We start from the raw sequence: 12,679 nt of genomic DNA, 5'->3' as shown, positions 1-12,679 counted from the left end.
GCATGTACACTGGCTCAGCCACTATGGAGAACAGTGTGGAGGTTTCTTAAAGGGAAACTGAGAATAGAGCTCCCAGGAAACCGCAGTTGGAGAAGACGTGTGCCGCCTAGCCTTTGCTGCAGCACTGTTTACAACAGCAGGGCACGGACGCAGCCGGAACGGCCGCTGAGAGCAGGAAAGAGGATGCGGTGTACGTGTATACACAACGGAATATCACTCAGCCACGAAAAAGAAGGAAATACCGCCATTTGCAGTGACATGGGTTGACCTAGAGAGTGTCATAATGAGCAAAGCCAGACAGAGAAAGACAAATATGTGATGTCACTTATATGCAGAATCTTAAAAAGTGGTATAAACGAATGTGTTTTCAAGACAGAAACAGTCACAAATGCAGAAAACAAGCGTGGTCACCAAGGGAGGAAGGAGGGAAGGACGAATCGGGAGGCTGGAACTGACTAGACACATGACTAGATGCGAAACAGCTAACTGTTAATGGCAAGAACCTACGTGTAGCAGAACCTACTATGTAGACACGGAGCTCGACCCAACACTCTGTAATGACCGACACGGGCGTAGACTCTAAAAAGAAGTGGGAACGTGTATGTGCGTAAGCGATCCACCTCGCTGTACAGCAGAAACTAGACACCTTTGCAGATCCATATGTTTCAGCGAGGACTCTGCTGACTCCAGATCCCCGAGCACGCCTGCTCTGGGCGTCGGCTGTGGGACCCGTCCCCCCACCCCCTCACCTGCTCGGGCAGGCGGTGAATGCTGCGCCCAGAGCAGGATGCCTTTGGTTCACGCCCCGGCTCCGCCACTTTCTAGCCATGAAATCGCTCCATGACTCAGTTTCTTCCTCTGGAAAATGGGGATGATAATGGTGCCGACCTCAGAGAGCCTCTGTGAGGATGAAATGAAGGAATTAACCCACCTCAGAGGCTTGCCTTAGTAAGTTTTTCCACGCCAAGGCCAGAGAAAGATGCCCCACACACCCAGGAGAAAACCCAGGAGACTGAGCCATCACGGGAGTGACCCAGCCTGGGGTGACTTGTCCCAAACCTGCTTAGACTTTTTTTTTTAATCCCTTTTATTTTATTGTTTTAATCGGAGTGTAATTGCTTTACAAAGTTGTGTTAGTGTCTGCGGTACAGCGAAGGGCATCCGCCACACACACAGCCCTCTCCCTCCGGAGCTCTTCCTGCTTGCCCCTTGTCCCACGCCCAGGCCATCTCGGGGCACCGAGCCGAGCTCCCTGCGGCGAGCAGCGGCTTCCACTAGCCGTCTGCTTTACACACGGCCGTGTGTGTGTCAGTCCTACCCTCTCAACTCGCCCCTCACGCCCCTTCCCCGCTGTGTCCACAAGTCGGTCCCCTAAGCATGCGTCTCTATTCCTGCCCTGCAAACAGGTTCATCAGTCTCATTTTCCAGATTCCATATCCGTGCGTTCATACACGGTGTTTGTCTTTCCTGGCTCCTCTTTGAAGGTGTAGCCCAGTCTGTGCCTCAGCCTCGACTTCTCCTCTCTGATACCCTGTCTGGATGGGCCCAGGTGTCCACAGCTACAGGGGGGGATGGGGCGGGGGATGAGTCCTCAGACTGGCACCCCCCTCACAGGCTTCCGAAACCCTCAGCTCTTGCCAGGACGCTGACCGAGCCGACCTGCCATCAGTGCCAAATCGGGTCCCGGGCCTGGGGGCAGCTCCAGGACAGAGGAGGGGCCGAGAAGGAGGGGCTGAGCCACAGACCACAGGCGCTGACTCATGGCCTCCGCCGGGCGCTGGGCAAATAAAGGAAGCAGCCCCAGGGCCTCCTGCAGCCGCAGGGACGCACCAGCCAGCGATGGCCTGGGGCACGGTGGTGCACGTGGCCCCAGGGCAGCCCACCCAGGCCGTGTGTGTGCTGGGCACCGAGACGCAGCTGGATGTCTACAGGTGAGCGGGGGACGTTCTGGGGCCGCGGGCAGCCCTGGGGCTGTGGATGAACGGCTTCTGCTGCCACACAAGCGGGTTGGCGCAAGCTGCGGCCACTGCCGGGCAGAAGCCGGAGAGCCAAGAGCCGAGTGGCCCTGGGATTCTCCTGGACCCGAGGCAGCGGTTCATCGCCACAGATGAGCGGGGCTTCCCCAGGGCCTCACCGCAAAGGAAATCTAGTAGGGCAAGCTGGACCACATCCTTTCATGCCTGAGGCCGTGAAGCGCAGGGAGGGTCTGTGACTTGCCTAAGGTCGCAGAGTGCGTGGATCCTGGGAACGAGTCTGGCCTCCGGGTCTCACGGCCCCGGCCTGGTTCCCCTTGTGCTGTGCTGCCCTGCGCTGCTCAGTCAAGCCTCCCTCCGTGGGTGGGTGAGAGCACGGTGTGATGAGACAGGTTCTGGCATGGAGCGGCGGGGGCGGAGGCCTGGCCCTGCTATTGGTTAGCTGAGATGCCCTGGGCGCCGGAGCCTCAGTTTCTTCATCTGTGAAATGGGGATTATACCCACTTTGTAGGGTGCTTGCAGGATCAAGTGTGAAAAACCTGAAAATGTTTGTTGAGTACTTAGTGCGGTGCTGGACCCGCCCGGTGGTGGTTCTCTCGTTCATTCCTTCCTTCGACAAATGCTAATTGAGCCCCTGTTGTATCCAAGCCCCTGCCAGGCTCTAGCTGAACAGGGTGGTCTAAGCTGCTCGTGGTGGGCATGGCTGGGTTGTTGCCGTTGTCGGGGGGCGCAGTGCCAGCCTCCAGCTTCCACCACTGCAAGTGGGCACCTGTGCTTCTACAACAGTGCCCGCAGGTGGGCATCTGTGCTTCTAGAACAGTGCCCGCAGGTGGGCGCCTGTGCTCCTTGAGTGTCGCCTGACTCCTGAAGGGGGGCAGCAGAACTGCAGGGAGTGTCTGGGCCTCCCGGGGACACGGAGGCTGGCAGGGGGCTGAGAGGGTGAGGACTGAGGGGAGAAGAGGCCCGCCGTCATCCAGGCCACCCTGCGCCGGGGAAGTGTGCCCATCGGGGAGGCCTCGAGCCCGGGATTCCAGCCCCGCTGGCTCACACGGTCACGGCGACCCTCGCGGCACGCTTGGCACGCGCAGCTCAGTCAGCCCCCGTGAGGCGGGCAGCGCCGTCCCCAGTTCACAGAAGAGGAAACTTGTTTTTTCCATTTACCTTTCAGTCGTCCATTTTTTTCTATGTTGACTTTTTCTCTGTACTTGCCTTTTTGAAGGAAATTTTCCTGTTCTCTTGAAAAATTATTGCATTTTCTCCATGTATGGAAATTTATTTATTTTTCTATTCTTTTGGAGAATACCTTTACATTTTAATAATAGAATCTTTAAAGTGAAAGTTGCTCAGTCGTGTCCGACCCTTTGCCGCTCTGTGGCCTGTACCCCACCAGGCTCCTCTGCCCATGGGGTTCTCCAGGCAAGAGTACTAGAGTGGGTTGCCATGCCCTCCTCCAGGGGCTCTTCCTGACTCAGGGGTGAAACCTGGGTCTCCCACATTGCAAGCAGATTCTTTACCACCTGAGCCACCAGGAATTAAACACTATCTTAATCCTCTCTTCAATCAAGCACCTCAGAATACTTTAACTGTCAATACCCCTCCCAATTTACATTCTGCCTTTTTTTTTCTTAATCTCACAATTTTGATATTTTTATAAACTTTTAAAATACAGACAATACTCTTTAGATTAACCAAAGTATTTACCATTTTATTTGCTCACCATTCTTCCTTGCATCCAGATGCTTCTAACATTAGATATCTTCTTCTTAAGGTATGCATTGGTTTTAAATTAAAATGCCAGTTCTTCATCTGAAAACATTTTTATTAAAATATAACTTTATGTACACAAATAAAAGTTAATGGTTATTTTTTCAAGATACTTTGAAGATGTTACTTAACTGTCTTCTGGATTTCATTACTGTTGTTGAGAAGTCTACTTTCAATCTAATTATTATTCCTTTATAGGTGACCAGACTTTTCTTCTCTCTGGAAACCTTCAAGATCTGTTTGTCTTTGGTATTCTTAACCACAGTGAGGTGTGTGTCTGTGGGTGTACACGTGTGTGTGTACACATAGAGAAGGGGAATTATTGACAACTTCCGTTATTCTCCATATCTCAGCAACGCATCAAAGAGTACATTCTAAGAATTTCCCTGGTGATCCAGTGGTTAAGAATCAGCCATGCAATGCAGGGGACGCAAGTTCAATCCCTGGTCTGGAAACTAAAGTCCCATATGCTGAGCCTACTGAGGCCGAGTGCCGCAACTAAGACCCAAAGCAGCCAAATAAAGAAATTGAATAAATTTTTAAACAAGACTGTACTCTACCCACAGTCCAGTGTTTTGCTAGAGTACTAAGCTGCCACCACTCCAGAAGCAGAAGCCCGTGTGATTCTTCACGTGTGCACACCCCTATGCGTGCACGTCTGTGTGCAAACCTCTGGGTGTGCACCCCACTCTCCACACACACCCGTGCATGTGCCTTGGTGTGTCCCTTCCCAGTTCAAGAATCAGTCCTCCGGGTCAGGGGATTTCCTTTCTGCTCCTCACTGTCTCCTGTGGGCGTGCGTGCGTGCTAAGTCGCTCAGCCGTGTCCGACTCTCTGTGACCCCGTGGACTGTAGCCCGCCAGGCTCCTCTGTCCATGGGATTCTCCAGGCAGGATCACTGGAGTGGGTTGCCACGCCCTCCTCCAGGGCATCTTTCCAACCCAGGGATCGACCTCGTGTCTCTTATGTCTCCTGCGTTGGCAGGCAGGTTCTTTACCACCGCACCACCGGGGAAGCCCGCTGCCTCCTGAAAACCTCCTTATCACCACCGGTCAGGGTCAGTGTGGCTGCCTTGTGGTTTCCGCACTGGTGGGAAAGGAGGAGCCCTGGGGCCAGCCACAGTGGGCCGGGCCCCACCTCACCATGTCCATCTGTCCTCCCCATCTGTCTCCTCCACAGCTCTGCCCCCAAGGGCTACACGTCCTTCAGCATCACCGCCTCCCCAGGAGTGGTTGTGAAGGTCGCCCACAGGCCCCCAGCCAAGAAGAGTCCCACAGGCGCGTCCCAGTGGCGCCTGGAGCCCGGACTGGACGTGAGCCTGAAGCTGAGAGCGGCCAGCGAGAGCACAGGGGACCAGCAGGTGAAGGGCAGCACAGGGCTGGGAGGCGGGGCGGCCACCAGGTCCCGACAGGCCTGCCCCTCGGCCCATCCGGGGTCAGCAGGTCCGACAGGCCCACCCCTCGGCCCGTCCGGGGTCAGCAGGTCCCGACAGGTCCTAACAAGACAGAGCCTCCTTGTCTTTGGCAGAGCTCATGACAGCTTGTTCCAGCCATAGCATACTCACACTGAGATGATGTTGGGGGCTTACGGAGGTCAGGGTTTTGACTAAATTTATTCACCCAGCAAATGTTTAATAATCGCCTTCTCTGTGCCGGGCACTGTCAGACCCTGAAGATTCTAATGAACAAGAAGGTGAGATCGCAGCCCGCGTGGCGCTTGCGGCCTGTGGGCGAGCATCAGATAAGACAAACGACTGGAAACGGTGGTGCGGCTGGGAAGCGCTCAGCCCGGCAGCCCCGGGACACTGGTCCTTGCCCTGTATTTAGCTTCTTCGGCTGCTGTAACACAGGACCACAATTTTAAAGCAACAGAAACATATTCTCTCACGTTTCTGGAGGACGGAAGTCTGAAACCAGGGTGTCAGCAGGACCGTGTTGGTGGCATCAGTTCTTTGAGGAGAATCAGTTCTTTGCCTCTTCCAGCGGCTGCTGGCTGTCGGCAGCCCTGGACTGATGGCCACGTGGCTCCAGGCTCTGCCCCGGGGCCCGTACCCCCTCCTCAGTCTCTCTCGGCCTCCTTCTTAGCAGGAAACTTGTCACTGCACTTAAGGCCTGTCTGGATAACCCAGGATGATCACAAGGTCCTTAATTACATCCGCAAACATTTTTTTCCCCCAAATGGGGTCACATTCACAGGATCCAAGGATTAGGATGTGGACATATCTTTTGCGGAATCACCGTTTAACCCGCTGTACTCACATTGACTATAGATAGATAATCAGGGCCCTCCAGAGGGTCTCACACACAGATCTGGGCCAATAACCTCTTGTTCCCAGCAGGGGAGGCCAAGCAGTCTCTCCGCGGGGGCAGAGAGTTATTTCCTGTTGTAGGAACAGACCTTGGGCATCAAAGCTGGTCAGCGAGTGAGTACTCAGGGAAAGCTTCCTGGAAGAAGCGGCAAGCTGAAGGGTGCTCTGCACGACCTATTTGAGAGGGGTAAAGAGGAGCTAGAGCTCAGCACAGAGGGTGTGGCCCGAGTGCGCACTCTGGATAAGAGAGGGTGAGATGTGTGTCGGGGAAGCTGAAAAAGGCTTGTATGGAAAGAAAGGAGCAGGGAGAGAGGGAGCCGGTGTCAGAGGGTTGGCATCCGGGACCTCTTTCTCTTGGGGAAACAGGAAGCCAACGGGAACCTTTCATGCAGGAGCAGCGAGACCGTAAATGTACATTAGAAAGAGCCACTGGCTGCAGTGAGTGCGTCGATTAGATCTAGGCAGGGCGACCGGTCAGGAGGTGGACGCCATGGTCTAGACGCAAGGTGACGGAAGCTGCGTTTCTCTGGGTGCCCGCCATCTACAGGGCAGGTCCAGATGCCTCAGTGTGGCCCGCGGGAGCTCCGCTTCCTCTGGGGGCATCGCTTGGGTTTTGCCCTGGGGAACTCCCCTCCGCCCTCTTGCTTGGAAGCGTGGTTCCTGATGCTCAGCCAGGCGGGGCCCATCGGATGGGTTCTCCCTGGACTTGGAGCCTTGGGAGACAGGGGTTGGTGTCTCTTGATCTCAACAGCACCTGCCCTGAAGAGGCCAGGCCCACTCAAAGCCCCTGCTCCCCGATCCCTGAGGGCTGGGGCCCAGCCTTTCCCAGTCTGCTTCCTCAGGCCTCCTCCCTGCCCCTGCTGGCCAGCGTTCCCTGCGGCTGTCACCCCAGCATCCATCTCATGCCTCTCCCATCACACCCCCAACTGCTGGACTCCTGCGGTCCCTCCCGGACCCCCCGACACCAGGCAGGCAGACTAGGCCCTGGCCAGGCTCCTGAAGGACCCCCTTCTACGCATCACGGTCACCTGAGTGTGTTGCTGCCCCTCCAGCCCACGCGCTGGGGCGTTCCCCATGGGCTGGGGGCCCCGTCCCTGTCTCCTTGGCACCCCGCTCTGAGCCGGCACGCAGCAGGCCGCGTGGAGCGTGTTGAATGGCTAAGGACGCCATTCACGGCTCGCTCCTGTTCCGCAGGTTCAGATTTCATACCATGGACCCGCGCCCACCCCGGCTGAAGCCCTGCTCTACCTCACTGGGGTCGGTAAGTGATGCCTAGCAGCTCGGAGCTCAGCCCCCTGCCCTCCACACACCCCACGCAGGAGAGACTACACCCCGACGCTTACTTGAGACCAAGTGGAGAAAAGAAAAATTCTAGACAGCCATACATCTGGTAGTTCATAAACATTCCTTCCCCAGTCAGTGAACCACAAATACAGCTGGAGATGAGGCATTTGCAGGGAGATTCAATTACATCTCAGTATTTTATTTCTCAGTTTAGGAATTGGCATGTGGGTTTTCGACATATGAGTCTCTATACCTTTTTGAAACCTCAAATATTTATGAGAAAAATAGATGATGATACTGTCTTATACAATAATACAGACCAGTTTTCCCAAATGATTTACATCCCACCTTCACCATTTTTGCCGTATCAGTGATCTATATTTGAATATATTTGAATATTTGAAGAAATATTCTCCTTCAAATAAAGTATGTTTGAACTTGCCTTCATATAGGGCAGTAATATCAAATACCAGCATTATTTAAATGTATATTAAATATATGAACAGCATGTGAAGGTTTTATTCATTTATTTATTTCATTAATAAATATGAATATAAATAAATTTCATTCATTATTTCACTAAAACACATTTTAATAATTTTATTATTGTTATTTAGCACTTACTCTATGCTGGACAGAGTGCCAAGACTTTACATTTAAACCTTACAACAACCCAATGAAATTGCCACTATCATTATCCGATTTTACAGGTGAAGAAACTGAGGTACAAGAGCTAAAGAGACTTGGCTAAGATCACACAGCTGGTTAGCCAGGGAGCCAGGACGTTCTGGCCACCGAGTGCCGTGCGCTCTGGCCCAGCACTGACACACGGCTGTGTGTGTGTTTACAAGGTCATCCAGGCCAGTCTCATTCTGTGACCTCATAAGGTCACCGCACGGTTATCACTGGAATGGTCGTGTTGCCGAGTGCTCTGATGAGGGGAGCATGTGCTTTCTCCCCCGTGCTGTGTGGACAGAGCAGCTATGCCTGAGGCTGTGCTTTGTCCCAGGGTGCACAGAACGGAAAGTCAGGTGGGACACAAGCAGCCACTGCGCCCCCTCTGCAAGCTCACGGGGCCTGAAGTTGCGGCCAGAGGCTCCTGTGAGGGGCAGGTGTCCTTGCAGGAGCTTTGCCTCACACTCCCGTTGGGGTGGCTGGGAACTCGTTCTGAAGCCCTGGGGTGGGGGGCGCACGGGTCTGGTTGGCATCCAGGTTGTGGCATGGCCTCCCACCCAAGGAGGATGCCTGTGGTCAGGAGCCCCTGCACTTCTGTCTGAATTGCAGCCAGACTTCTTCTTGGGGGACATGGGGAGTCTTACACCCTGTGTCTCCTCTGAAGGGGAGGCAAAAAAGCCTTCACGCAGGTAAGTCTCCTGGGGAAAGGACTGTCCGTCTGGGGCCAGACTAAGTGCCCCACCCTTGGGCTGGTATCCTCACCAACCCTCTCCTCTTATTTTCTGGGATTTCAGAAATCTCCCTGAGTGCAGACATCAGCCGCACTGGCAAAATGAAGCCCACGGGAAGCGTGAAGGACAAGGTATGCACAGCTTGACCTTGGCGGGGCCCTGAATGGCCTCCGGACTCTGCTGGGCTCGCGTCACACGCCCCCTGGTGGTGATGGATGAACAGCAGTGTGCTTCATGTACCGTGTTAATAGGCCAAGAAACACAAGTTCAGAAAGAAAAAGAAAATTTAAACCTCCAATACCATTATTGCTTTGGTTTATATAGGCCCCATCGAGTCTGCAAAACTAGATTTTCATGATGGCACATTCAGAGAACGTGTCATCCCACAAACTGAAAACTAGATTCATGCACAGCAGAGAAAATTTGCAGGCAGGTCAGGACCCTGGCCCAAAAATCTAGGCTGTGGAGAATTCCCTGATGGCCCAGTAGTTAGGACTCCACGCTTCCACTGCAGGGGTCCTAGGTTCAATCCCCGGCTGGAGAATTAAGATCCCACACGTGGGACTTCCCAGTAATAATGAATCCACCCGCCAACTCAGGAGACATAAGAGATGCGGGTTCAATCCCTGGGTTAGGAAGATCCCCTGCAGGAGGGCATGGCATTCTTGCCATGGAGAATCCCACGGACAGAGGAGCCTGGCGGGCTGCAGTCCACGGGGTCACACAGAGTCGGACACGACTGAGCGAGGGAAGAGCAACAACGTGCCTCGTAGCCAAAAAATATCCCCTGTGCTAGAGTTTAGCGACTGGCGGGCAAGGTTCACACGGGGTGGATAACAGAGAACAGAGGCGGTGGATGGCGGAGGGAAGGGGGCGGGTGGGGCAGGGAGTCTATGCTGCAGAAACGTAGTGTGCTGGGCTACACAGGTGATGAGTTGCCTTAAACCTCAGGGGAAACCCCAAAGCGGCCTGCACATGTTTATGCTGATCTGGACTTTAATTAACTAATTAATTTTTTTGGCCACGCTGCGCAGCTTGCAAGGTCTTTGTTCCCCTGCCCCAGGCAGGGAAAATGCCAAGACCTTTTCACTGGACGTCAGGGCGACCCCACACGCTGGTGTGCTCTTAAGGACGACAGGGCCCGTCAAACATTAAGGTCCCCTGTGGGACCGGTCAGCAGTGAAGGGAAGAATTGCAGCTCTGGGGGTGGAACCCGTCCTTCTGTCTTTCCCAAATTGCAGTCATCGCCCGGGGCAGAATGCTCTGCTACAAGCAGAAGAGTCGTCACTGTTTAGAGTCTTGATGGGAGGGGTGCTCCATTTGCTTTCATCTTCACAGAGATAGCAACCAGCTGCGAAGGATAGTGCCCACACTTTGATGAAAGAGTTAAGAGTTCTCATAAGAGGAACTATTTAGATCTGAATCTTGACACAAACGTTTAGCTCAGCTTGGTTTGCCAATTCAACCGTTTTTAAAAGCTGTGGAAATCAATTTTACTGTCTTGGGTGCCTATCTTCATTTTTAAAATTTTTTTTAAGATTTTTTTTTTTAATCTGGACCTTTTTAAAGTCTTTACTGAGTGTGTTACAGTATTGCTTCTGTTTCACGTTTTGACCTCTTTGGCCACGAGGCATGTGGGGTTTTAGCCCCTCCTTGAGGGATCAAGCCCACACCCCTGGCACCGGAAGGCAAAGTCTTAACCACTGAACCACCAGGGGAGTCCCTCGGGTTCCTTTTCTAAAATGGATGAACTGAATTTGCTTATGGCCTTGGAGGGAGGCAAAAATCCACTCTCGGGACAAAAATACTACCTGATGGGGGAGCAAGATGTGTAAACACGCAAGCCTGCAGGGTGCTGGGCAAGGTGGCGGGCTTCCCCAAGAGCGGGAGGGCAGACACGTGTTCCTAAGCATGCTCGTCTCTGCTGGGTCCACAGAGGGCCTGGACCTGGGGCCCCCGAGGGCAGGGCGCCATCCTGCTGGTGAACTGTGACAGAGACAACCCCAACTCTTCCGCCGTGGACTACAAGGATGAGCAGCTTGACAGCCACGGTAAAGACCCCCAAGATCTAGTGGAAACAGGGCTTTTGTCTGTTTGTAAAGGCTTCCGTCCTGAGCCTGGCAACAGCGCTCAGAAATCAGGCTTATTGGAAGCATGCTCTTGTTAGCACACGGGTTACGTAGGTGAAGGAATAGACAAGGGTCCTGAGAGGGCAAGTGACCCGCCCAAGCTCACACAGCAGCCAGGGGAGGGTTGGGGGCAATGTCGAGTGTCCCAGCGCCTCCTCCAGGGCCCAGGTTCCATCCCTAGCCTGTTGCCTAATCCAAACTTCTGCTCTCAGGTCAAGTCTGGGGCCCCAAATAATTTTAAATAAAAGCCTGACTAGAGCCCCAAACTCAGGTCAGAGCGGCCCTGAGCCCCGGCCAGACTGGGCACTGCTCCAACCAGTTCAGAATTATTAACTCAATTGATCCTTCAGAAGTATGTATGGTTCTCATCCCACTTTACAGATGGGAAAGCCGAGGCACAGGAAGTTAAGCAATTTGCTCCGGGTCACAGGGCATCCTGGCACCAGGGCAGGTCTAGGAGTCCTGCTGGCACACCTCCGAGTGGGGGCCAGGATGGGAGATGCTCGGCTCAGCTGCACTGGAGGAGGGCGCCCAGGGAGTGAGGTCATTTGGCCAGGGCAGCCGCGACTGCCTTCCTGCGGGACTTGCTGGAATGGCCTAGATGGATGCGGTTTGAAGTTGCATGCAGTCGGTGTGTCCTGATGCCAGGGAGCGCGTCTCCATGGCGCCTGGCACACACGTGCCTGTATGGACCCTCCCAGGGTGAGGCGCTGTAATACGGACTTTGGGCCTGTGACTGCACCCTTTCCGCGAGGGCTCTGTGCTTAGCCCTGTGTGCTGACAAGGAAGCAGAGGCGTGGAGCAAGGAAGCGACTCCCCAAGCTCACACAGACCCAGGGCTCACGCCCCGCCCACTCCAGCACCCTTAACCACGCGACTCTTATCCGGCTCTGCTTTCCCCACGTCTTTGTCAGCCACCACTCAGGCCGGTTCATCTCCCGCGGGCCCCGGGGAGAAACTTCTCCACTCATTCAGTCCACAATTACTGAGCATCTGCCTTGCGCTCGGCCTTGGTCTGGATGCTTCTCAGAGCTGGGAACAAAGCAACAAGCAAGACAGATGTGGTTTCTGCCTCACCAAGCTAACATCCTAAGCTCATCCTGGTGGGAGAGGTCATGTCCAAAGCCTGATTCGCTTTAATTCTAAAATGAAAACTGTCACTTAAAAACTGGAAAGAGCGTAAAGAAAATAAAGCCAGGTGACGAGATGAAGGGTGGTCTTGGGGGGAGGGTGGCCTCAGGGGCTGTCTCAGGCCTCGCCCTTCTCTTTGCAGACCTGGAGGACCTGTCCCTGGTGACCCTGAGCACCAGGACCCCCGGGGACTTTTTCAGCAAGCACCAGCTGGTGCTCCACGTGGCCAAAGCTGAGATGGACAAAGTCCGGGTGTTTCAAGACAACGGTGAGTCGTCTCCGGCTGTTACCTCAGTGTCGCCTTCCGCCCCCGCCAAAGGGACTCAGCCTCTCCACACCCTGCTCGGGGGGAAACTCCCGAGCACCTCCCCCGTGCCAGGGTCTAAGAATCGAGGAAGCAGCAGGGAGCGAGCTGGAGGGCCTCTCTGAACGGATGGGCACAGAAAGGGGGCAGACAAGACGCAGGCAACAGACGAGATCTGGTGCTGGGCAAATGCAGAGAAGGGCCCGCCCTCCCTCCCAAGCACTGCCGGAGCTGACCTTGTGTGTCCGGCTCCTCTCTCTCTTTCACACACATGCGCAAACTCTTGCAGGAGCTGTTTTGTTCTTGTTTCTTAAAGCAATTGGGTTTTTGTTTGTTTTCCTTTTTTTTTTGGCCACATCACGTGGCATGCTAAGGCCCTA

General features: G+C 54.2%; 1 protein-coding gene across 2 annotated transcripts in view; it reads left to right on the top strand.

The window, feature by feature from the left end:
• Positions 1–1,814: 1,814 nt before the first annotated feature.
• Positions 1,815–12,679, top strand: part of PADI4 (peptidyl arginine deiminase 4) — a 28,172-nt gene continuing 17,307 nt past the window's right edge. Inside the window, exons 1-6 of one of the 2 annotated variants that reach the window (XM_005203091.5) lie at positions 1,815–1,931; positions 4,917–5,097; positions 7,240–7,306; positions 8,799–8,866; positions 10,672–10,786; positions 12,138–12,263. In XM_005203091.5, the coding sequence (XP_005203148.1) occupies positions 1,840–1,931; positions 4,917–5,097; positions 7,240–7,306; positions 8,799–8,866; positions 10,672–10,786; positions 12,138–12,263 (649 nt within the window). In that variant the 5' untranslated portion in view covers positions 1,815–1,839. The remainder of the gene's footprint in view (positions 1,932–4,916; positions 5,098–7,239; positions 7,307–8,798; positions 8,867–10,671; positions 10,787–12,137; positions 12,264–12,679) is intronic. The other variant, NM_001192173.1, reaches the window with a different exon arrangement.

Source organism: Bos taurus, chromosome 2, assembly GCF_002263795.3.
Source record: "Bos taurus isolate L1 Dominette 01449 registration number 42190680 breed Hereford chromosome 2, ARS-UCD2.0, whole genome shotgun sequence".
In the NCBI taxonomy this organism is placed as follows: Eukaryota; Metazoa; Chordata; class Mammalia; order Artiodactyla; family Bovidae; genus Bos; species Bos taurus.
This window is presented reverse-complemented; position numbering and strand designations above follow the sequence as displayed.